The 26,805-nt window shown below is 43.4% G+C and overlaps 1 protein-coding gene and 1 long non-coding RNA gene across 2 annotated transcripts in view; both read left to right on the top strand.

The window, feature by feature from the left end:
* Positions 1 to 26,805, top strand: part of PGM5 (phosphoglucomutase 5) — a 188,435-nt gene extending 161,630 nt beyond the window's left edge. The window contains exon 11 of the mRNA XM_082403675.1: positions 25,293 to 26,805. Coding sequence (XP_082259801.1) covers positions 25,293 to 25,382 — 90 coding nt within the window. The 3' untranslated portion in view covers positions 25,383 to 26,805. The remainder of the gene's footprint in view (positions 1 to 25,292) is intronic.
* On the top strand, positions 1,232 to 22,581 carry LOC309634112. Its single transcript, XR_014247863.1, has 2 exons — positions 1,232 to 3,554; positions 3,877 to 22,581. It is a non-coding gene; the product is annotated as an uncharacterized lncRNA (long non-coding RNA).

Here is a 26,805-nt window from a genome sequence, read left to right on the forward strand (position 1 = left end):
GGACTCACGCTCTGCTATTACTGTGGATTGTTTTCCCTGGAACTGAGAACCTTTCCTGGGATGGTTATCTGATGGTGTGTGATAAACTCCCTTGGGCTGGGAATTTGGCAGGTGTTTCGAAGGGGCTAGTGACTGTTGCAGTCTGGGGCTGTTTAGGGTTTTGATGACAATGGGCCTTTCCCTCGGCCTCTGCTGGGATCACAACTCCCTTTAAGGTACCGAGTGTGTGCTGGCTTGGGACAGAGACTCAACCTGTCCACCCACACTGTGGACATTCTAGGACTTGTGGGAAAGCGTGTGCCTTGATGACAGCTGGCTGTCACTCATGTCAATCCCACAAATAGGGTCCATCTTAAATCCTCCTTTTTTTGCAGTATATGCAAAAAAAGACCCCTGCTCCAAATCTTGTCAGACTGTCTTGATATTGCTAATTTATCCCAAGAACCTAGTGGTCTTAAGAAGTAGAACAGCTGAAAGTCGTGCCTTGATCCTGGCTCTGGGTCAATTTGGAATTAAGGTTTACAGGCCCAAAGCTCTGAAAAAAAATTATATTTCCTCTCCCCACGTCCCCGCGTGTCATTCAAAATAAAAACAAAATCAGCTTTAAAAATAAAGGTAAGGAAATTTAACAAAACTTTGGTATTTTTTTTCCTTGCAAGGCTATTTATTTTGGTGCTTCTGCTTTATTGTGCCCAAAGCACATACTTAACTAGCTATTGGTTAACCTAGAGTCTTGCTGGATCTTGTTTACTCAGCCTGAAAAGGGAGCATGAATGAATTTGCCTTGGTCACACAAGTACAGAGGGTCACTGGCCATAACTCCTCTCGCCAGATGAATGGGCTTGACAAGCTGTGGCCAGCACAATCTGGCTTTCCCAGCATCCTCTTTGTTCCAGCCCAGACGCACAGCACAACCAAGTTTCCATGCCTTTCAGCAGAAAGCTACTGAAGGCTCATAGGCTGGCGGTGATTCAGGCTTTCTTTGAATCAGTGCCCTTCTTTGGTGGATAGTAAATCCTTTGCTTTACTCATAAGTTAAGAGTGTACCTTGGCGAATAAACACTGATGGTGAATCTTGAGATTGCCTGTGACATTCAGAAGAAGGCTTAGGACGAGACCATGCACTGAAGCAGCCTGAGGAGGAGGAGGCAATGCCTGGGTTCCCCACCACGGTCACACTTTTTTCCCATGATGAACGCAGGATCTGGGCAGTTAAGGTGAGGAATGTGGCTCTTTTTAGCTCTCCTATCTGCTCTTGGCTGATTTTAAGTTTGATGCCCTAATCCCCAAAAGAGAAACTCTATTCAAGATGCAGGTGGGGGAGTTCCGCATCCTTTGTTTTTGCTTCCCAGGTTAAGTTGGGAGGTATGACACAAACTTCAGGAGAGCGGCATATCAATACCAGAATGCTTCAGCCTTAGGCAGGAGGGAAAACAATGAAAGGTTTATGAAACACTTGTTTTACTGTTTTTTGTTGTTTTTTTTTTTAGGGGAGGAGGGGGTGGTTGGTTGGTTGGTTTCATTTCCAAGCATTTTTGTCGGTAGAAGTCATCATGTAAGGCATTGTTTGGTAGGTATTTGAAACTTAATTATAGGGGCACGGGAGGTAGATGAGGCTATAAGAGTGCTTTAAAATGTAGGTTTTATTATTATTTGGGTATGGTGAGGCCAGTAGGTGGGGAGAGGATTGTCATGGAAAAGGTAGCTTGTTACTCACCATTCCCAAGAGGTGGGACAAGTCATTCCATGCAGTGCCACGGGGGGTGGAGCCAGGGTTGGTTATGAGGCAGAAGGAATAGGGGAAAATGTAGGTAAGAGCTTTTATTGTGGTTTCCATGGAAAGGAAGAAGGGAGGCAGGGTTTGTAGGCTTAGGATTAGCTAGTTTGAATAATTTCAGCAGGCTCTGGGGCATAGGGGCTTCCTATGTTCCTAGTTGTCTGGTACCTGGCTCTGGGGTGATTAGGGCTGGTGGATAGTGGTCTGAGTGTGAGAGCCCAACAAAGGAGGTGCTTGGGGAGTGGGCTCTGGATTCGTTGATCTAATTATAAAAGGGGGGGGGCTCCCAGGAGAGCTATCTGCTATCTCTAGAAATTAGCTAATCCTGAAGGAGCGGTCCCTTCCAGTGTCAGCAAGGTCCCAAATGTCAAAGCATCAAAATGGAAGACATGCTTAATACAAAGAGGAAGAAAACACAGTGACTTTTTCAGGTGAATAAAACTGTGGAGGCACCAAGATTTTGCTTTTTTCATATACCGTTGAGGCCACGTGGCCCACATTGAAAGGTTGGGCTTTGGAATCCTACATCCTTGGTCTTGAGCCCTGGGTCTGCTATTTTCCAGTTCTGTAATCTTGGGCAACTTAATTTCTGTAAACTTCAGTTACTTTATCAGTCACATGAGGATAAAAATACTTTCTATTTCATAGGGTTATTGTGAGGATTACATGAAATAATTCATTTAAAGTGTTTTGGACAATGCCTGGTACATAAAAAATGCTCACTAAATGTTTGTTGTCATTAATAATTTTGTTCTTGCCATTCTTTTTATTAATAGCAATGTAGACCAGAGTTTTGATCATGTGAGGATCAAAAAGTCCCAGAGTAACTAGCAATTTGTTTTATAATGGAATTAACCTGTCTTGTCTTATCATCTTCCATTAAATTCTCTGAGGGCCAACTGGATCTATGGGAGATATCCCAAGAGAACTGGCAGCTTTTAAAGATGTTGGTCTTATAAGAGGGTGCCGGGGCCCTGTGACACAATGTTTTAGTTACATAATACTGTATTGAAAGGTTCAAAAATGAATTTGAAATTCTCTTCCTGTCTCTGCATTCTCCTTTCCTTTTCTCACTCCACCCGTTATTTAAAATTCTTACATCCATAGAGCTAGTGGAACAAATTTGCTGCCCTCCTGGCTTGAAGCAAGAGGTACTGAGTTGGGGTTGTTCAATAATTCTGTTTTATCCAAGATAATGTGCCATTGGTTGGTTGTTCCCAACTCATTTGCCAGAGAAAAAGTATTTAAAGACTAGGGTAGGTGTGAGATGAAGAGAGGATTTCTGGAGTCTCTGTTGCTTGTTATGAGGCATGTGCTTGCTGGCTTCAAAGCATTAAATGCAAAAAATTAGTCCCATGAGTTGGGAGATTGGGATTGACATATACTATTTTATACTATATATAAAATAGATAACTAATAAGGACCTACTGTATAGCACAGGGAACTCTACTCCATACTCTGTAATGGCCAATATGGGAAAAGAATATAAGAAAGAGTGGATATATGTATTGATATAGTATAACTGATTCACTTTGCTGTACACCTGAAACTAATACAACATTGTAAATCATCTATCCTCCAATAAAAATTTAAAAAAAATTAGTCCCATGGAGTAGGTGTTAGCAAGCTTTTTCTGTAAAAGCCAGATAGTAAATACTTTAAGTTTTGCTCGCTGTATTAGTTTGCTAGGGCTGCTGTAACAGTCCAACAGACTGGGTGCTTCAACAACAGAAATGTATTGTCTCACAGTTCTGGAGACGAAAAGTTCAAGATCAAGGTGTTGGCAGAGTTGGTTCCTTCTTTTTTTTTTTTTTTTTTTAATTTTATTTATTTATTTTTATTTATGGCTGTGTTGGGTCTTCGTTTCTGTGCGAGGGCTCTCTCCAGTTGCGGCAAGCGGGGGCCACTCTTCATCGCGGTGCGCGGGCCTCTCACTATCGCGGCCTCTCTCGCTGCGGAGCACAGGCTCCAGACGCGCAGGCTCAGCAATTGTGGCTCACGGGCCCAGCCGCTCCGCGGCACGTGGGATCCTCCCAGACCAGGGCCCGAACCCGCGTCCCCTGCACTGGCAGGCAGACCCCCAACCACTGCACCACCAGGGAAGCCCCGAGTTGGTTCCTTCTAAGAGCTGTGAGGGAAGGATGTGTTCCAGGCCTCTCTCCCTGGTTTGTAAATAGCTGTCTTCTCCCTCTGTCTTTTTATATCGTCTTCCCTCTGTGTGTACCTGTGTCCAAATTTCCCCCCTTGTAAGCAGACCAGGCATATTGGAGTAACGCCCACCCTCATGACCTCATTTTAACTAGATTGCCTCTGTCAAGACCTTATCTCCAAAGGTTACATTCTGAGGTACTGGGGATTAGGACTGGAACAGCTGAATGTGGGAGTGGGGGACACGAGTCAACCCATAACACTAGTCATATCATCCGTGTTGCAACTTCTCAACTGCCACTGTAGCATAAAAGCAGCCACAGACAATACATAAATGAATAAGTAAATTTATTTATGGGTATTAAACTTTGAATTTCATGTAACTTTCACATGTCACAAAATATTCTTCTGATTTTTTTTTTCAATGATTTAAAAATGTAAAGGTAAGTCTTAGTTCACAGGCTATCCAAAAACCAGGTGGTAGACCAGACTTAGCCCGAGGATTCTAGTTTGCTGACCGTGGCCTTTTCGAACATTATGCAAAATTTCTGATTACATTCAGGGAAGCATACATCCGAATGAGTTTGGCTCAACAATACATTTTGTAAAAGGTACAATTACATTCGTATTCACATGTGTGTTTATACAGAGAGATGAATTTTAACGTTTTCAAAACAAGTATCAAATATCCCTGGAAATCTCCAAAATTGGCCTTCTGAGATTGAATCCCCAGCTTTTGATGGCAAGAAAACCTGAAAGGAAAATGTCTTCGAGCGTGTTTGTTTCGTGAAATCGAATTCCTTTTTCAGGTGTTTGGTTTCTTATAGGAAGGATTCCTTCTTTTTTCTATTTAAAGCAATTGCTTACAGATGATTTTCAGATGAGCAGCACTAGAGCTATGTTGGAAGACAAAGGAGAACTATTCAGGAGGAACTCGTGGATAAATGGTATGAAAAAAGAAAGGTATGAGAGAGAGTCCTGGACAGTACTTAGAACGCGTGGGCAGCAAGTGTGGGCCATTTCTACTTGTGCAAAGCCAGGAGTGCCCTGACATTGTGTTCTGGTGTGAATGGGGCTCCCAGGAGTGGCTAACAAGGCATGATTGCATTTCAGATGCTTTCTCAGTGACCCTCAAACCCACCGCCCACAGAAGCCCCACATCCCTTAGGAAACCAAGTCTATTGTTGCCTTTTGTTCTTGGTTTGCTTTCAGTTACAGCCTCAGGTATTACAATGAGGATGGGCAGTATGGTATTCAACAAAAGCTAAGATACTTTGATAACTGACTAAGATTTTCCAGCTATACATTTTGTACTGTCTTTAACCACCTGGGCGTTTCTCTATTGGTGAATCCAACTGCTGACCCTGACTTACATCAACATAGGGTATTTCATTTTGCTACTGCTCAGAATTTGCAGTCCTGTTGAATTCACCGTCCACGTAACGAATACGATTCACTAAGCAGTTTAAAAGCAGATATAATTTATACTGTTTCTATCAGTACCTGAAACTCTTGCTCCCCAAGGAGTAGTCCTTGGTTCAGTAGCATCAGCATCACCTGGTTGCTTCTGAGATGCAGAATCTCAGGCCCCACCCCAGACCTGCCAAATCAGATTTTGCATTTTAAGAAGCTCCCCAGGGGATCTGTGTCGACATTCAAGTCTGAGCGTTCCTGCTATGGTAACCGTCAGCATCCTTATTTCCACCTCTGTTTGGCAGGATTGACTTTCCCTCCAGACCAGATAAATCACTCTAAAGCCAAACCGCTAGGAGGCATTTATAGGGGTAACTGGCCTCTGCTATTCTCTCCTCCTGGAAAATTACAAAAAGTGCAGAAGATAACCCAGACAAATGTCCCAAGACCTTTGAAGACCTGTTTCCACTGCTCAGAAACTTAACAAAACAAGAAACAAGAAAATCAGTTTTACTTTGCATCCCCATAGAAACTCTACCTCAGTATCAACTCCATAGTGTTAGACTGTGTTTCCTTCACACAATGACACTAGTCAAACTGAGAGATTCAGAATAACCTGGGGATGAAGAAAGTTCTGATCTGATTGATTTTACAAAGATAGGAAGCCTTGCCAAAATTGTGGGTAGACAGTCTAGCACCACTTCGATCAAAAGGCCAACAACATACTTCAAGGACTTAAGGGCAATCTGGCAGCCACGTCACAGAGGCAAAGTCCATGGAAGAACATATTCTTTTGTCAAAAGTGGAAGAAACTTCCAGTCACTGCACTCATCAAATGTATATTCACCGTCCATAAATTCCACGCGCGGTCTGGATATCGCAGGGAAGACTGTGGGTAGAGGGCTCACTGCTGTCACCTTAGAGCCCGGCGTTGAGGATTCCGCTGCACCGCCTCCGCTCAGGCAGCCTCACGGCACAAGTTCTCTCTCTCCCCCTGTCGCTTCTGCTTCTTGTACACCCTGGGGTGGTCCTTGCTAACTTACTGCTTTAGACGCAGACGCACCCCGAAGGAATGTGTTCTGAGTGTAGACACGTCTGTTCCGTCTGTTTTCAGCTTTGTCTTGTCCACCTGCCATCTGACTGTGTTCCCTCTGGCTGGATAGAGGGGCCCCCGGTGCACACAAACAAAAAAGACAGGGATTTCCTGGGGCCCAGAGCCTCTGACTGATACAGAGAGATCTTAGTTCTGACCCGAGTGACTTTGGGTGTCTTTCATTCAAAGAGCTGAGAACACTGGTGATATTCTTAATCTTTTTTTATCTGATCTTCCATCAGAAAAGATCATATGAACTTCATTTTATGGACAAGGAAGCACAAGGCAGAGGAGTTGTTGTCTGTCTATCAAAGGTCAACATGCTGGGGCTAGAATGCTGGTCTACTCACTTCCGCCTCCTGCGGTTCTAGCAAGCCAGGCTTCCTGCTTCAAGAATAACAACAACAACAACAACAGTAATATATCCATTAGCTTGTGTTAGATGCCTGCCTGTACTGGGTTAGGGTAGAATGCTAAGTGTTTTGTGTGAGTTACATCTGATTCTCACCACAGTCCAACGGGATACCTACTCATCCATTCTTGTTATGCAAATGATAAAACTTTGGCCCTGAGGATTCGAATAACCTACTATTTCTAAATGATATAGCTGGTATTTGAACCTAGGCTCTGGCCCCAGAGCCCATGGTCTTAGCTAGGGTGCTGTGCTATGTGGTATCAAAAAATATAGAGATGTGCAGCCAGCTATGAAAAAATAGAGTAATCAGGATGCCCGTCTTCAGTCTGGTATATCACTGATGCGCCCAACCCATCCTCTAAGAGTATTCTCAGGTGCAACCCCTGAGCCCCACAATTCCAGAGCAGTGGGAAGTCTAGTTTCTCCTTTAGACTTCCTGCCCTTGTTTATGTCCTAAAATCCTTTCCAAAGAACTAGTCCTCTCTTAGAAGGCTGTACCTCCTAGAGGCTAGAGAATGCCACAATGCTACCTGTGACCAGTTATATCAAGTGGGCTGGGGGGTGGCAGTTATGGGACAATGCAAAGAGACTGTTAACTTTTCCCCTGGAGAAGTAGTGTCACCACCCCAGGGTGGGCTCCCCAGTGGTGGGCCTGAAAGGAGATGGTGGGCTAGGCCACTGAAGATCCCCCTAGGCCTCTGTGGTTTCTCAAGGTGGGAGAGGAAAAGAGCCCATGTTCTCAGAACTGCTCTCAGCCAGGAGTTCTCCCTGCCAAAGTGGACCTAGAGTCTCCTCATCTCTCTCTGTGGCTTCCTTTGCACGCTGCTTTGCCGGCCTCGGGAGTGCCGCTGGGAGGGCTGGGTTGAGAGGAGACAGTTCCTGGATTACAGTCCTGTGTCTCAGTCATGGTCAGCTCAGTCCATGTGGAGAATCTGAATCTCAGAGACTGCGGGTTGGGGACGACCTCAGCCCCTTCATTACGCAAAACTGTTCTGGGCTCCTCGTGCAAATCTGCCGGCCCTCACTCACCGTCTTCAAGCTGAAGACTTGAAGTCTTTAGTGAGACTGCCGATTTCAGAAAAAGAAAACATGTAAATTAGAATGTCCTAGATTCCTGGATATAGAACTATCCCGGTAAGATGTATCCTCATTAATATTGAAATCATCTAATTGCTTCTATTTCATTATTGCTTATTCAGTGATAGCCAATTCAGATGCCTATCAAGACAGGCAGCAAATTCTAGACTGGGGCTAGTTTAAGACCGTAGAGCACAGTGGGAACTCTGGTGACACTCAGCTCTCTCCAGTTATTGCCTTGTCAATCTATGAGCCCAGGGTTGCCAGATCCCCCGAATTTTCAGAAATCTAGATTTCATATGAAATTTAATATTGGCAGGAAAATGATTACCAAAACAAAAACAAAACCCTGTCTGTGTGAAGGACTTCTAGTATGGGTGGGCTAGATGATTCAAACTAACCTTCCCTCTGAAAAGAGCAAAGCTGAAAGAAATCTATAAAAGTATCTTTGGAAAAGCATCAATGACCAATGACCTAATAAGATAGCAACATGAATAGGAAGGAGGTTGGGGCTCAGGGAAATGAGCCAGAGCTCTTTCTATCCCGGGGCATCTGCCTACCCAGGCGAAGGGCTAAGAAGAGCTGCTTTTGGCAAATTACACAAGGTGTAGGTGACAGGCATCAGGTCCAATGCAGAACCTGGTCCATTTCCACCTGCCTCTGCCACCCAAAAGACAAACCAAAGGAGGTGAAGAGGGAGACCTGTGTGGCACATTCCTGTGGCTGAAGGAAAAATAGTTAGAGCTAAGAACTCACCAAAGGCAGAGATCTTGGTACAGTAACCGCTGTTCTAGATTGTAAATTTGAAGGGAATCATTCCAAAGGTAGACTACAGACTGTAATCCAGGGGTTATAAAGCCACAGCTCTGAACTACTAGCGCCCTCAGGCATCTCACGGGAGGCGATGAAGGACCCTAGCAATATCCCAGGTCTCAAGTTATTTCTATAATAATTTTTTCAAACAAAATGGCCAGCAAACGGTAAAAGGTTACAAAGCACCTGAAGAGACAAAGCAGTGTGCACCAGAATCAATAGACAATATAGAATAGAGGGTAAGACACGTGGAGGATACATTGAGGTCTAGCATAATTTAATTGGAGTCTCAAAAGGAGAGGAGAGAGACTGGCGTATAGGTAAAACTTGAAAAGATAATAGCTGAGGGTTTCCCAGAACCAATGAAGGAAAGCAATCCACTGGTGCTAGAAGCCTGAGCAGAGTAAATAAAAATAAATGCACATCTAGACACATCAGACTAAAACTACAGAAGATCAAAGACAAGTTGTTTGATTGACAACTAATTTTTCAACAGCAACATTGAAAATCAGAAGGCTGACATAAAATAACTGACAGTCTAGAAAAGATCTTTCTAAAATGAAAGCAAAATGAAGACGTTTTTAGACAGACAAAAACTGAGAGAATGGGCTATCAGCAGCCCCATACAGAAAGAAATTCTCCAAGATATTCTTCGGTTAGGAGGAAAATTATCCCCCATGGAACCTCAGAGATGCATCAAGGAATAAAAAGCAAAGAAAAATTAAAAATAGGGGTTGGTTTATGTGAACATTAGCTGTATAAAACATTAATAGTAATGTCTTATGATGCTGAAAATTTTTATCTTATTAATATTATAAAGAACTAAAATATACAACCATAATAGCTCTAAGAACTGTGAGAGTAATCATACTTAAGATATACTAAGATCCTTGCATATTTTGGAAGAAAGTAAATTTATGGATCATTATTAGACTTTGATACGTCAAGGATTCATGTTGTAGTTTCTAGGTGACCATCACAGACACACACACACAAATAGAAAGAATATAACTTCCAATCTAAGAGAGGAAAACAGAGAATAACTTAAAAAAATCAATCCAAGAGAAGAAAGAAAAACAAGTTGGTCAAATAAAAAGCATGTAAGATGGTAGATTTAAACACAAATGTATTTGTTATTACTTTAAATATAGATGAACTAAGTGCTCCAGGGAAAAGACAAAGTTTGGATTTTTTTAAAAAGACAAATATAAGCTCATTATAAGAGACACATTTTATATAAAAATACAGAAAATTTGAAAGTTAAAAAAATGGAAAAATATATACAAATAACAACGAAAAATCTGACTAGTTAGTTTCAGATAAAGATCAAAAGTATTGCTTAATATAAAGAGGAACTCTTCAAAATGATCAAAACTTTAACTCTCCCCCAGGAAGACCTAATAATTTTAAATTTATAAAGCAAAAAATTGGTAAAACTATAAGAAGAAATAGAGAAACTGACAATAGCCCTGGAATATTTTAACAGCCCTCTCAGGAATTATTAGAACAAGGAGATAGAAAAATTAATAAGGCTGTAGAATATTTGAACAACATTGTTAACATGCCTTATTTAATGGACTTATATAGATACTACAGCAAACAATATCAACATATAAATTGTTTTCATGACACAGACAACATGTATAAAAATTCACTATAAAAATTAACTATGTATAAAAATTAACTAGGCAATGAAACAATGCAGAGTATTATCACAAGGGCAATTAAGTTAGAAAGTATCAATAATAACAAAACGGATACAGAAAAGCATTTGATAAAATGCTTTCCTAAATCATCTATTCATGATAAAAACTCTGCAGATAGAAATCAAAAGGAAGTCCTTTAATCTCATAAAGAACATTGCTAAGGAGAACTCTTGGACATGGGCTATATGTGCTGACAGTATGTCATGCTAACTAGGGAAAAAATCTGATGAGTTCATGTAGAACTCAAATGCTCAAGGGCCTAAGACGTACAAGCATCAGCTTTACATGTAATTCAAGTATGTAACTTCTGTGCACTTCCCTGTGATTGCTGCATTTCACAGTTCTTAAAAAGGTAGTTTTCAAATAGCGTACCTGAAACAGAGAAACCTTTTTACAGTAAAGGCATGAAGACAAATATTTTAAATATTCAGAAAATGGAAACTTTTCCCTCAGTAGAAGGGCAATCTAGGGTAGTGAGATACAGCCCAGCTTTGCTGTTAAAATCATGGCACCAACTGGGTTCAGAGCTCAGCTCTGCCACTTACCAGCTGTGTGTCTTTGAGCAAGTGATGTAACGCCTCTGAGCCTCAGTTTTCTCATCTGTAAAATGGGGATAATATTACCTACCTCACCTGATAGATATATCTGTTACAGATTACATAAAATATAACCATCTATTATAAAGGTTAACTCAACGCATGAATTTGGAATAGTGCTTGGCACATGGTACATATTCAGTGTCAGCTATTAAAAACTGCTGAAGAAGAATTAAAACTTCAGAACCCGAGGCACAAACTATAAATGAGAGCAAGGAAAGGAATTTCCTTTTCCCAAGACTTTTGCAAGCCAGTAAATCAATTCTCTGTCTTCTTGTGTAGCCAATTCTATTGCCTGTGACCTAAACCCAGCCAGGAAACATAACATCTTCTGGCTTCCAAGACTGCTTAGGCAAGAGCGGGAATTATCTGATGTTCATATGTGCAAGCTGCATATTTAGCAGGGTGAGGCCTCCTGGCAGCCTTCAGTGACAGAGTCACAAGTGCAGGGCTGGGAATGCCGCTGAGGGCCATGCTGTATCTCATTTCATGTTTATCACCCTATGGAGCAGGAACAATTATTAGCATCCCAATTTCAAAATTGATGCACAGTAAAATACAATGATGCACAGAGAGATTAAGAACCTTATCTAGTGAGTGCTGGAGATGGAATTAAGCCCAAGCCTAATGGATCCATGAATTCAACCAACATACTATAAGTTCTGTCACTGTACTTAAGCCTTAACTTCTTTCCCTACCTCATGAATGGTCAAGCAATGTATCAGCCTAAAGTTCTGTTTAGACGGCTCACCTTTCACTCTGGTTGCCTATTGTTGCTTCACAAATCACCTTAACGCTTGGTGGCACCCTACAACAATGATTTCTGCCCGCTCATGGACCCTGTAGGCTAGGAATTTGGACGTGGTACAGTGGGATAGCTTGCCTCTGCTCCCTGATGTCTGGGGTCTCTGATGGGAAAACTAGAAAAACTGAGAGTGACTCAGATGGCTGGGAGCTGGAGTCTTCTGGAGGCCTCTTTACCTTTTTGGCCTGGAGATAGTAAGTCTTCTTGCATATAACATTGCTGAGGGCAATATGGGGAAGCTGCCGGGCTACGTGACCCAGGCTCACGAGTCACAGAACAGCACTTCTGTCAAACTGTATTGGTTGAATAAGGCTGCCAAGTTTCAAGGGAAGAGGGACTAGACCCACCTCTTAATGGAAAGAATCCCAAAGAATTTGCATCCATGTTTGAAAACTATTACATCATTCTTATCCTTTTAATTGGCTTCAGAATATCCAATATAACAAAGATGGCCTAATACCTAAAGGCAAACGATAGTTCAGCAGTATAGAGTTTCCAAGACATATTCTCTTTCTTCACACCTTCTGATTTGGAAAATGTTTTTGAAATGGCATTTCCCACTTCGTTTTAGTGAATAATATTTTCATTCGTCCAGATGGGCTAGACCAGTGCCATGGTAACCAACAACCCCAAAATCTCACTGGCTTAAAACCACCACTGAAAATAAGGTTTACTTCTAATTCCTATTATATATTCACCACAGCTTGGCTGGGTGCTTGCCTCTGTGTTCTTACTCCAGGGTCCAAGTGTACAGAACAGGTGTCTGGAACATCGCTGTGTTAGGGAGGGAGAAATTGTCCTCTACCCTCTAGGTTCTTCTGTCTGGTCTAACTGACGTGAGACAGATTAACAGGAGAAAATCAAACAAAATTTTAATAACATGTCTACAATTGGGGAGACCCAGAAAAACTGAGTAACTCGCCCAAATGGCTGAAACCTTCACCTTAAATACCATCTTCAGCTAGAGATAAAAGAAGCTGTTGTAAGGGCTTGGGACTTCAAAAAGGAGGCAGGCAGTTGACCTGGAGATGGAAAAGCAAATGTTTGGTAAATAAATGTTTTCTGGGCTGTGCAGAAACAATGGGACTTAGAGTGGATGCATCTCTAGGCCCTGTTTCTCCCCCGACACCAAGCCCATATTCTTTGCAGATGTCTCTGGTGAAAGCTCTATTCTGGGAACAGGCCCTCTATCTAATTTATTTTTTAGGCAGTTAGGGGGAAAGCCAAAATTTCTTCCTGAGTCTTTTGGGCCTTCATTGTTTTCAGCTCGAAATAACCTACGTGCTAAAGAGGCACTTTGGAGTGGCAGATTTGCTCCCCAACAGCTGGTTACCGTAAGGAGAGGAAGAGCTTTGGCTGAAAGTGACCACATCTCCTCTGCTCTTAACCCACTGCCTGGAAATTGTCAAAGGGCACCGCCTGACCATGAGAAGGCCTGGAAGCTCAGCCTTCTGTGGCAGGGAGGAGAGAAACACTAGGTATCGGTGTGTGGCACTGATGACACCACAGTGATCCAGTAATGCCATGAAAGAAAGGAAGCTTAAATGTAGTATTTGGAATAGTCTTTCTGAGCCTAGACCTATGAGGGCTTTGGAACCAACTATTTGTAACTGGTCTTTGGAAGTGTGGAAAGGTGAGTTAGTTTGGATGAATATGAACAGTGTGCAAACGTGTTCAATTTCTGTTAAATGAACCAAATTCAAAAGTCCAGTGGACACTGCAGACTGAGGAAGATATAGGGAAGCTGGCTGAGGTTCCAAGCTTGGTTTCATGATCCTAAAGTGCACCTTGAGGAAAAACCTATGACCACCTATGTCTAAGAATCACACGTCTCCAGGGATGCCCTATAGTCCTGATAGACATTCCATATTGGGCCTCAAGTTGTACAGCCACTAAACCCAGGTTGGCTGCAGGTGCTCTTCCAGGGTGGAGAGGGTGTAAGATCTGGGGTCAGGACACCTCGAAACTCAGTCAGGAGCTTTTTGGTACTGTATCCATAGATCTCTTCTTTCCCACATGAAGCCACAACTCAGGAGCAAAAGCCGCACTCAGGAGCAGCCCTGGGGGCGTGCACCACCCTCTCACCAACACACCCACCACCCACATCGCTGACAGCAGCCAGCTTCCTGTGACAGGCATGGGTGACTACAGGGTATGCACCCCGTGGCAAACCCTGGGGTCGGAAATTCAAATGACCGGCAGATAACTCACCAATGTGAACAGGGCAGCAGGGCATAGAACAGTAGGAAGTTGTTAGTTAGAACTGGCATGCCATCTAAAGGCATTCAGTTCATATTTTTTAAAATACATATTAATTTTGTGCCAGCAAAAATAAGAGATGGTTGAGTGGAGCTGGTGGCCATGGATCTCCAGTTTGCATGTCCCAGTCTAGCCCCATCACAGTAGGTAAGTGTTCCCTATTTCATGGAAAGAGAATGAAGGTTCAGGGAGGTTAAGGCACGTGCCCAAGCTTGCACAGCTCATAAGGGGTAGAGCCAGGCAGTTTGGCTTCAGAGTCCATGCTTATAACCACCATTCTTCACTGCAGATTCTAGAATAAGTGTGATTTCAAGACCTGGGTATGCACCAGAATCACTGTGGGAGCTTGTAGAGCTACACATTCCCTTCCTGGTCCCTAGATTCACTGAAACAGCATCTCCATGACGGGAGCCCACAACAGCATCCCCAGGTGATTCTTACCTCGTCCTCAGGTAGCAGTCTGCTGACCAGTCTTTGGGAGACTTCTGTTGATGCTTTTAATCCACCTCTAAGGAGCCAGGCTTTCTGGGATCTATACACAGAAAGCCAAGCTGAATCACATTATTGTTCCAACCCTAGGAACCTAGTTTTTAAAAAATGACGACTACTAATAACCTAGACCTTGGCTTCAAAAGAGGAGGCAAATGGCTACAAGGAGAGTCCTTTGGGAACTTGAACTGGAGAGTGGTTCTTTTTTTTTTAAACCTCTGCTTTCAGTCTTGCAGTTATATTTCTGGTAACAGTTTTGCAAGTGGCGGTAGGGAGGTGGGCACCTCTAGGTTCCCTCTAAACTGGAAAGTGCATTCTACATCAGGGAAACCTTTGAAGTCTGCTGTGGAGTTGAAACGTGAAGACACGGTAGGGACATTGGAGGAGGAAGGCAGAAATTGTGGCGATCTGAACCAGTTAGTCATTTCCCACCTTTTTGCAATGTTTTTGGTGGCAGATGAGGGGATAGAAAGAGAGAAGAGAGGAAAGAGGAAAAGGGAAAGAGTGACCAGGGGAGCAGTTCTATAAAATGGAAGCTGTGAACTCTTGCAGGTTGGTCTGTGTTTGCACGACAGGACAATGAAAGGCCACCAAGATTCTGCTTAATGCCTTGTGGCCTTGCCCCCAAATGCTGGCCAGCATGTTTGTTTTCTCTCCTTCTCCAGCCCAACACAGTACTTCTGAGTAGGGACCAGAAGCAGCTCCAATTTATAGGAATAAAGAGGAAAATGGCTTCATGACTCCTCTGATTTATTTTGGATTTGCAACCTAAGCACTGCCTTTTGCTTCCTAAAGTCCCAAGTCAGTTGCAAAGGTGGGGAGGGCTGTGGAGAAGGAGGCCCAACTGGCCTGGTCAGTGTGGTTTCTGTTAGGCTTGTCACTGCATTCCCAAAACGCTAGCTTAGTTTTTGCTTTGATTGAACTTCTTTGGGAGTATCTCATCGCTTATATCCTGGAATGGCTTTCTCCCCCTCAGAAGAGAGCTTTTATGGAGGCCTGTTTTCTGACATTCACAAAATAGATGGGTTCCCTCAGGGTTGGGCTCGGAATTCAGATTTATCTATAGTCATTTTTCATATTCTCTATTTTGGTTAATTTTAGGTCCATTTTGGATCAAGATGGATAGATAGATTTATTACATGAAAAGGGGATTAAAGTTAGGACCATGGTTGTATGTATTATATTAAAGAGCAAAATATTTGCAGTGTTTAGCATTTTCACTTAACTTTTTGTTTTTTTAAGGACGAATCTTTTTTTAAAATTTATTTATTTTATTTATTTTTATCTTTGGCTGCATTGGGTCTTTGTTGCTGTGCGCGGGCCTTCTCTAGTTGCAGCCAGAGGGGGCTACTCTTTGTTGTGGTGCACGGGCTTCTCATTGCCATGCTTCTCTTGTTGCAGAGCACGGGTTCTAGGCGTGCGGGCTTCAGTAGTTGTGGTGCATGGGCTCAGTAGTTGTGGCTCGTGGGCTCTAGAGCGCAGGCTCAGTAGTTGTGGCTCAAGGACTTAGTTGCTCTGCGGCGTGTGGGATCTTCCCGGACGAGGGTTTGAACCTGTGTCCCCTGCATTGGCAGGCAGATTCTTAACCACTGTGCCACCAGGGAAGCCCTCACTTAACTTTTATTAGCAACAAATGTATTTGATTTTTTTTGGTTACAAGTTCTCTTCTAGACACTTCTCAGGTGGATTTGAAATAGCTAGTCATCTTTGTTACCCAAAATCTGGGCTTCTGTAAACAGGACAGCATCTCGCCTCTAGGGCCCCTTTGTGCAAATTAGAAAAAGGCTCTCTCAACGGGAATGCACAGGGTGGTGAGGCTAGGGGATGGCATCTTTGTGAAAAGACAAAGGCACCCTTCCTCTGGGGAAATGCAGCCCCTTGCCAGATGCCTGGCTTGCTGTGAGAAGCTGGCATAGGTTTCCACCCCTGCTTACCTCTGTGGGCAGGGCCCTTATAAATGTGCCCTGACAGTTAGTTACAGGTTCCTATACTTGGCTCTCTCTGTTACATTGTGTAAGTGTTCAGGATTTGAAGGGCAATGTAATCAGAAACTTTCTCCCTACTGTATAGCACAGAGAACTACACTCAATATTTTGTAATAACTTATAAGAGAAAAGAATCTGTAAAAGAGTATATATATATATAAAAATAACTGAATTATATATGTATAACTGAATACATAACTGAATCACTTTGCTGTAGACCTGAAACTAACACAACATTGTACATCAACTATACTTCAATTAAAAAAAGACTTCAGGGGGCTTCCTTGGTGGCGCAGTGGTTGAGAGTCTGCCTGCCAATGCAGGGGACACGGGTTCGAGCCCTGGTCTGGGAAGATCCCATATGCCGCGGAGCAACTGGGCCCCGTGAGCCACAATTACTGAGCCTGCGCGTCTGGAGCCTGTGCTCCGCAACAAGAGAGGCCACGATGGCGAGAAGCCCGCGCACCGCGATGAGGAGTGGCCCCCGCTTGCCGCAGCTGGAGAAGGCCCTCGCACAGAGGCGAAGACCCAACACAGCCAAAAATAAATAAATAAATAAATAAAAGACTTCAGAAAAAAAAAAGAAAGAAACTTTCTCCAATGCTGAGACGCATTGGAAACAAAGCCAGAGGATGCCTCCAAGTTTATAATTATAGCAGGTATGGATTTTTCCACGACTCCTGTGATGCAAGAAATGTCACATTTCTGTATTGTATGGATCTCTAACTCCCGTCTGAGTTGGCAAGAAGGTCAGCAGTAGCCATCTGGGGCTCCTTCCCTTTTCCAGATCATATAAAACAGCTCAGAGGGGATGGAGCAGGGAGAGGGCACACGCCGTCCTGGGGGAGAGTGCAGGTCTCTGTGGTTGCCTTCACCTCTGCTGTTGTCCTGTCCTCTGTCTGGGGCACTGCTCTGGGCAGGGGCACAGGGTCTTTTCCCTAATAGTCCTTTCCACTGCCACAGGCCATCCTTTTCTCAGAGTTCTTTTCCCTTTCCTGCTTTCTCGGATTGGACAGCTTTCCTTTTCTTTGAACTCTGGGTTGTGAAGGTTTCATTCAGCCCTATCTCCACATTAGCAGTTAGTGCTAATTAGAACCACCCAAGCACCTGCTAACCCTTCACAGGCAGAGCAGTTCCTGGCTTCCCCCTGGGCTGAGGAAGAGGCAGGAGGGAGACTGGATGGACAGTCTCATCTCGTCCTGGTGAATCTTCCTGATGAAGGGGGTGCAAAGCACAAGTGAGTTTCTCACTATACCGCCCACTGCACTAAACACTCGAAACAATATCCCAAGCCCACCATTTCTTTCAGCATCTCTTATGGGCAAGACACATAGTATTGGGAGGGAAACAGACACATTTAAGAAAAATTTTGCCTTCTAGTAACTTAGAGTTTAGTTGAAATGTGATAGAGGAAAGAAAAGAAAACCGCTACAAATTCCTGTAAATCAAGATAAGAAGGAATCATCAGAGAAGCAAGTGAAGGGGCCAGAGAATGGAGAGATCCTTCCTGGGACTATCAGAGAGATTTCATGAAAAAGGCCTTGAGGGATGGGTGAGATTTCAGCATCGGTCCAAAATGAAAGAACAACACATGTAAAAGTGGAGAAGAGCGTGGCCTGAGAGGTCACCGTTCAAGGGGCGCAGTGGGGTAAGACAAGGAGCAGGCAGAAGACTGGGGAGGAATTGTGGAAAGGAGGGGTGTACTCATTTCCTTTGGCTGCTGTGTAACAAATTACCACAAACTGGGTTACTTAAAACAGTAGAAATGTATTCCCTCAGAGTTCAAGAGGCCAGAATTCTGAAATCAAGGTGTCGGCAGGCACACACTCCCTTTGGAGCCTCTGGGAGAGGATCTTTTCCTCGCTCTTCCATCTTCTGGTGGCTGCAGGCATTCTTTGGCTGGTGACCACCATCTCTGTCCCCATCGCCACATCACTTTCTCCTCTGTGTGTGCATACGATCTCCCTCTGACCCTCTCCTATAAGGACTCTTGTGATTGCATTTAGGGCCCAGCTGGAAAATCCAGGATAATCTTGTCATCTCGGAATCTTTCACTTAATCACATCTGCAAAGACCCTTTTTCCAAATAAGGTCACATTCACAGATTGCAGGGGATAGGACTTGATATCTTTGGGGGTTGAGGCATAGTATTCTGCCTACCAGAGAGGGTAAGACCCAACTGTTAAGAAGCTGACAGCCATACTGCGAGGGCAGACCTTAGGCTTAGGAAACCATCCAGGACTTTTACATTAGGGTTCCTAAAAGCGCACTCTGGTGAGCTTGGGAAGAGTCAGCAGACTCCTGCAAGCCAGGGGTAGTAGGGGACTGTGTTAAAGGAAGGAGCCATGGGATGAGAAGGAGTGGGTGACTGCTTAGATGTGGCGAAAAGAGAGAAAGACTCACCAAAGTGCACTTCCAGCCCAGCTGATGGAGAGACTGGTGGGATCTGCTAGTAGCAGGAAGGGGAAGGTGGTGCCATGAGCTGATTTGGTGAGGAAGGTAATTTCAATTTGCAAGAGGTTTAGTTTTATGAGGAAAAAAAGCTTTTTCTCACTGGTGGTAGAAAGCTGGATAATGATGGTTCCTCAAAATGATCCAAGAAAAACATACTCGGGGTTTGTTTATTAGTGTGATTTTGTTTTAATTTGTTTTAAAATTTTGATTTATTTTAGTGTACAAACAGACCAAAGGTAACTCAAGAAATCCAAGAGTAGGGCCAGGTCTCGGACACTAGACCTCGAGCAAGTTATTGATTCAGGCCCGCCTGGCAGGAATTAGTGGATCTTTACTTTCGAGATTATTGCGACGTACGCCATCCTTTTCTGTCTACCAGCTCTTTATTATTTTCCTCTGCTCTGTTTAATTTTTATTTCTCCAAGATCTTTTCTAAATTTCTTAGAATTTTTCATGTTTCTCAGAATCTCTGCTTTTTCGTAATCCTGGATTACCCTGGCGCCTTATGCCCTTGTGATTAGTGAATTATAACCTCGTGGTTAATTTAGCTCCCACTGCTGGCTGGCTTATTCTTTCATTACTTACCAACTTAAAAAAATTGATCAGAAAAAATCTGATCAGCTGGTTCAGGTTTTGCCTCAGGCTATTGCTCAGTCACTGGCCAGCCTTTGGATCAGCTGCCTGTAGGTCAGGGACCTACTCCTGGTCCAGTCAGCTATGGCCAAGGAGTGGGATCATGTGAACAAACAAGGCAACCTAGCCTCCAGCTGGAGCAAGGAATTTGACAGGCACACTCATGGGCGTACCTTAGGACAGAGGTTCTCAAAGTGTGGTTCCAGGACCAGCAGCGTCAGCATCGCCTGGGATTTGTTAGACATGCAGATTCTTGGGCCCCAACCCAGATGTCCTAAATCAGCAACTCCAGGGGAGGAGTCCAGCAATCTGCAGTTTATCAGGCCCTCCAGGTGATCCTGATACACACTCAAGTTTGAGAACGACTGCCTTAGACTAAGCAGACTGCACACGGACTAAAAATGAATGTTTGAATGAGAGAAAGGTGGTTCATCTTTAACCCAAGAAGGAGTGTTGATGCAAGTTGCCTCTAAGCATCAGGCGAACGTGGCATTTGTTGTAAATCCCTATTTTATGGATGTCGGAATGTCAGTGTTTTATGTTGTTGAATGATCTGCATTCTCCAGGTTTTATTACCTGCCTCAAACCATGAACTAGGATAAGTACTGTCTTCCGCATGCGCTCCTTCCCACATGGATACTTCTCTGACTCTCCTCATGCACAGTCCTCATTGGGACCAGCCAAGCCCTGGGCTCCCTCCACAGATTCGGACAAATTTTACTTAATAAGTGATTGTGTTTCTGGTTAGCATTTGTTTTTCTCCAAAAAAATCAGTTAACTATTTACTTTGAGTCTTGTGACATTCAGATCATTTACACCTCTCCTTGTCTATTGCCGGTCAGGGTAAGAAGTTCATTTGTTAGGGGCTTGTTTTTATGGCTCCAATTTACATGAATGTGAATCAAAACAACAATATAGAACAAGAGAGAAGATGAAAAAGAAAGGGAAAGAAGAAAGCTTCTCTTTCCTTCCGCGGGTTGTGAACAGGTTAAAGCCTAACACAGGGCTAGGATGAGGCTGAGGTTAGCAGGGTGTAGAATTTAAGGGGGTGCCAAAAAATTCAGTACTCAAGATAAATATTGTAATGCAATACTTTAAAAAATCAAAACCAATGCAAAAAAATCCATGATGAACAAATTATCAGAATTTTAAATAGAGACAGACTCCATTTCCCTCTCTAGGCTTATTAACTTGAGATGACAGCAAAAGCCACCCAAACCTCCAAGGTTGAATGGAGCCGCGGTGTGAGTACCCTCGAATGGAGGCATTGCCAACGCCGTTTGCTGCAGGATGAGCTCTCACTGTGTCCTACTCTTGAGTGTAGAAAAGCTATGTCAAGCACTCTGAGAAGCACTGGAATTAGAAAAAAGATGCTATATTTCTAATAGATTATAGTCTCTATTAGTTTATTTCCTTCATTCACCAAGAGTCATCTTGGAACGTCTAATACATTCACAAAACCGGAAATGCTCTTCTCCCCACTGTCTATCTGTTCTTGGTCAGTGGGGATGGCTAATCGGTCCTATCTGAGCCCTCATCTGATGTGGGACTGGTCTAGTACAGTGGGATGATGATCCTACCTTTTCTTTATCTCTCCTCTTAGGCTCATCTTGTCCGCTCATTTTTCCTTGTCATTCATGGGTCTCGTGTTCAGAATTGTGTCATGGAAAGAGCAGTAGAGGAAGAATCACTATGTCCTTATCCCAGCTCAGCCACCAAACAGACGTGTGACCCTGGGCCAATCACATCTCCTCTCTGGGCTCAGTTTCCTCATCTGTCACGTGAAAGAATCAAATTAGATCATCCCATGCTCCTCTCTGTTTTTTAAGCTCTGTGTCCAGCTCCTCCTCAGAAATTTCACATCTGCAGGCTTCTAAGTTTTCACCCCTCTTCTCACTCCCCAGTCTGAGGGCCTTTCCAATTGCTTCAGAAAAATGAATCTCCCTCTCTCCCTTTTCCATGATGAATGGTTGATCAAATGAGAAAAGTATCTGGGAGTCACACGTACCAAAGCTGTGATTTCTAAAGAAAAACATGACAGTAAAAATTCGGTACTACTGACCCTCCGGCTCACCCAGAGTGCCCTTCATGAATGGCCACAGAAGTCTCTATCAGCCTCATCATTTTCTTTTCATCAAACTGATATAGCATCCTTTTATTCCACCAATATTTATTCAATGCCTCCTAAGTAGCAGCACTTTTCTAGTCCTAAATTAGACAAAGCTCCTGCTCTCATGGTGTGACCATTCATTCTAGACCATGCATTCTGTGTGCACACACACATTCACATGCACACTCAAGCAAGAAAAAAAAATACTTTATGATCCTTAAATTATGACTTGAAGCTCCCATTTCACAAGGCTGGCAAAAAATTCAAACTTGGGCACTTTTAGGGACCTCTCCCAGAATTCCCTAGGATCCTACAAGCATCTAAAGGCTTTCTGGGTTTCTGAAAAATGTGTGAAAGGACCTCAGTAGTATTCAGTCCATGGTGATCATCACTGATGTTTTTCTTCCGAAACCCTCACGGTCTCTTGAGGGCAGATTGTTCCACAGCTTCTGTGTCAGGCTGGCCTGGAGCTCTTTGCTCAGGGTGGGAGTTCCCATGTTCAAGGTCTTCCTCATAGAGAATTTCCAAAAATGTGTTTCCTTCCTTTCAGTTTGCATAATTACCATGGAAGCCTTCTTCTCTGACATGGTCAGGATAAGGAACAAGTACTTAATTCACTACTCCAAAAAGAGAGTTAAAAGGGGTAATTAAATGTATACATATCTTGACCATTCTATTTTCAGCACAAAACATAATAAATGTTTGTTTTTTTGCCAATCTTTTAATTTTGGTCCAACACCTTTTCTTTGAATATGAGCATACTCTTTGGTGTTGTGATTATCTTTCTTCAAAAGATTCCCACTCATAATTCATCATCTGTAATGTTCACCTTTAATTTCTTTATTATCAGTGGGAACTTAAGGCCACTTGTGAGGCCATCTGAAAAAAGAACTTTCTATACTTTAAAAAATTCTCCCCAGTACTTTACAGCATCTCACTCACATCTAATTGGACAGGCATGGCTAATCACCATTATCTAATTCTTTCCAAAACATTCAACTTAATTTTCATAGAAAGAACTCTTCCTATTTATTCTCACATTTCCCTGGTTTACATATAATTTAGTAAATTCATAGTTTCAATAACAAGTACAACAGGCATTAACATATTTAGGAACAAACGTAACTGACTGCTAATAAGCACATAACTGCTAGAGGCAGAAGTAGGTGAGCATGTTAGAGAGTCATCTGTTGGTCACAGACATCCAGTGTGCAGTGGACCTCAGTCAGGATGGTTTACAGAAGAAATGGGCAGCATAGGTTCATCTGTAGAGTTCAGCAGAGATCAGTTAAGAGAACACCTGCAGTGTTTACAGTATCGGTTACAACTGTGCTCCCTTACCCTCTTGCCAATAGGTACCACCACTTAAAGGTAAGGAGTAGAACATCCTTAATCTTGAAACTCACAATGCTGTCAAACAAAATATGGCTTAATTTTCAGTTCAAAAAAAAGTGAGGGTTAGGGTTAGGGTTTCAAATTCAGTTTCACTGCATTTTCTTAAATTGATAGGATATTTTAGCTTTATTCATCCTCCAGGACCTCAAAGTGATTGATTTTAGCTTTATTCTCTTTCTCTGTCCTCACTTTACCTCTCTTATTATAGGTGTTATGTAGAGTTAGATAGCCGAAAAGGGGGGAAGAAGGAAAGAGGGGAGAGAAGACAGGAAGAGGAGGAAAGCTAATAATCTGACATCTATACGAAGTGGGTACTTGGCTCTTAAAGAATCCAGATGCTGCCCTATGGGCATCCTGTGGAACAGGGCCTGGCAAAATGTGCCAGTGGAAAATTTTTCTGGGCACCAGTTGGGTTATTAAAAGGAAAAGAAATGCTTCTGTTTCTGTGTATCAAGTTTATGGACGTGGAACCAGAAGGAAGCAGCACTTGCTTGTGTAGTTGTGAAAAGGCTCTAGATTTTCATCTCTCTTCTGGCTTCCAAGATTACATCTGTGCTACTTCATCTCTTCATCTTTACAGAGTGAGATAATGTAATACATTTAGCCATAAATGTATTAAACTATGAGACTTGCTGCTAGAGCATTCTTTCCAAAGCACAGCTCTGATAGTGTCACCTTTTAGCTCAGAAACCTCCAACATCTCCCCTTACCTAATGAATTAAAACCTTACACTTGGCCCAGGTGGTTAGGTCTCTCCAAACAAGTCTTGCTCACTTATGGCTCAGGAACGCCCTGTGTCCACACTCCACTCAGGACAACTGGGCTACCTGTGCTTCTGGTGCCCTGGGTGTTTGCTTGGGCTCTTGCTGTCTGATTAGAATGCATGCATTCCCTCCGTCCCTCTATCTGTTAGTAATACGTGAAGGTTGCAAGTAATAGAATCTTTCTCTCCCCTCCAAAAATACAGGTTTTATTTTCCTCAATATGCTGTCTTTTTTCCCCTTATGCCAGTATTTCCCAAACTTCTTTTCTGCCAGTACCCCTATATTAGTATTCGTCTTTAAATGGACTTAACTTTGTTTTCACTTAAATCTATTTTTTTATTATAGAAAGCTTACATCAGTGCTCTCCATGGAAAAAAACAGTATCCCTAGGTAAACTCCCTTGATAAATAAAACAGTATCCCTTGATAAATAAAATTCATCCTAAAAAATAAATGCAGTAAAAACATACAATGATATTACCTTCTATCTAGGTAACTCTTGCCTGAGGCATGCTCTGTCCTGGTAAAAGTGTTAAAGATGGGCAGCAAATAGATTTCCTCTTTGATGAAATTAGGAGGATTGAAGAAGAATGGAAAATAGACTGACTTTCTCAGTGTTCTGGTGCCATGCCCGTGCACCATCTAAAATAATCTCCTGCACCACCTAAAATCATCTTGAGTGGTGTGTGCTCCTCACTTTGGAAAACACTGCCTGAGTCTCATGAAATGATGCACAGCTAAAGGGCAAGACGTGATTCCTACTCCCCTTCATGTCCTTCACCAAACCTCCCCACCTCCTTCTAGGGGACGCTGAGGTGCCCCATGAGCCACTGTGTTATATGATGGGAAGAAATGAGCAGTTATTTTCTGCAGCACTAGCTGATGGATTGGTCTGTCTTCTCCAAAACATCAGGAGAGTAGGTTCTTCAGGTCCATGGACTTAGGATGGAGAATGAGTGTTTTTCCTCAAGTTCACGCATGTATGTGTGGCGAGGGGGCGGGTATGTGTTGGGGAGGGAATGTAGCAGAGGAAGACTGTGGGGTTTTCTGAACTTCCTCGATTCATGGTGCTCTGTTCCTGAAATGCTTCAATACTCTCGTAGTTGGGTTGTGCAAGTTCCCATCTTAGAGCAATGTTTTTGGGAGCCAGGTAAGACTTTGGAGATCAACTGCTCCCTCTCCTCCCCCTAACCCCTCGCCCACTCAGTCTCCTCTTACGGAAGAGGAAACCAGGGACCAGAGAACAGGTGTCCGGATCTGCAAATCAGAACTGAATCCAGATGCTTGGAATAGAAACCCATCCCTACGGCCCTCCTGTGACTGACTCGAGTTGTTCACAGACTTTCTTCCTCCTTTTCCAGGCAGTGCTGAGCCCTCTCATAGCCATCGCGCTGAAAATATCCCAGATTCACGAGAGAACCGGCCGGAGGGGCCCCACTGTCATCACCTGAACGGAGGACAGATCACTCACCACGGCCAAAAGAACGCGCTCGGCGGGGGACGCTTCACTCATGCCTTCTTGCTACCTGTTTGTGCCTCTTACGACTTTGAAAAAAAACAAAGGATGATTTGGTGGTGGGCGGGGTAGGTGGGGAAAGAAAAAAAAGTCTGTTTTGTTTGGGTTTTAGTCAGTTTCTGCAAATGCAACAGGGTCTTCCGTGGTCTCTGAAAGCTGCACTTTCATCTGATATCTGTGCTTTATCACACAAGGGAACCTGCCCTTTTGAGAGAGAATCAGTGGGCTGGGAATAGTCAGGGCATCTGTGCATCATTGGTGTCAGGTGAGAGAAGGTTCTGGAATAACGGAGGAGAGTACAGTGCCAGAGGTCAGCTGACCCTAAGCCCCAGGTGCTCCCGGACAGACCTAAGAAAGCTCTCCTCAGCAGGGGGAGGATTTAACTTTTCATCCCAGGTCAGGTCTCCCATGGGTGAAAGTTGTAGAACTCCTAATAGCCCACCTCATGCCCACCAACCACCTGATGGCCACTCACCCTCCTTCCCATCTCCAAAGTCCCCATGCCACCCCCTTCACATCTTCAAGAGCTTTCTACAAACCACAATGACACACTTTCAACAAAACATATCAAAGGGTGTTTTTCTCTCTTATTTTGTAAATAATATCAATACTAGCTATTAAGCAGGCTGCATTCCTTCAAATTCAGCCATTCATTACACAGGTGGGAGATCATTTCCTAGCAGGACTCTGAGAATGAATGCTGAACATTTTCGGGCCCTGCCTTGATTATATCACGTGGGTTGGTACATGAGTTGATACTGATTCCTGCTGAGAAGGCAAAATACCACCATGTTGGCTGTCTCTCTGACTTTCTCACTCTGCTAACTTATCTCCCAATAAGGGCCTGTTTTCATGCACTTGTTTGGACACAGTTCAGATCTTACTTGTCATGGCTGTAAAAGGAGACAGTGAAATGCTGTAGAAGTAGGAGATGAAGTGGATGCTGGAAGAGAACCTTGCTGGTGGCACAGTGATGGGCCTGATGAGATGGCAGGGAGGGTGGGGTCCCCTGCTGGAAAGCAGAGGGTCACTGCTGGCTTTATTTGCCCAGAAAAAAGATATTGTGGCCCTGGCAGCCTCCGTCAGTCCTCAGCCAGAACCCTGGGTGCACAGGACCTGCTTGCATATGTTTTGCTTCCTTGGGAACGCACCCACTTATCATGTCATTGGCACAGATAACATGGTGCGCTTTGACCGTTCAGCAATGCGTTATTGCTGTAGTCAAGATTAGGGCAAGCAGGGAGACATTCCCAGCAAGGTATTTGTTTCCATTTTCTATCTATGCTTCTGTCAGAAACTTGCTAGGACCTTTAGTAGCTAATAAAAAAGAAATTTCTGATTTCAACCTTACACAAGAA

The sequence above is a fragment of the Balaenoptera borealis genome, assembly GCF_965194805.1.
Source record: "Balaenoptera borealis genome assembly, chromosome: 8".
Lineage (NCBI taxonomy): Eukaryota > Metazoa > Chordata > Mammalia > Artiodactyla > Balaenopteridae > Balaenoptera > Balaenoptera borealis.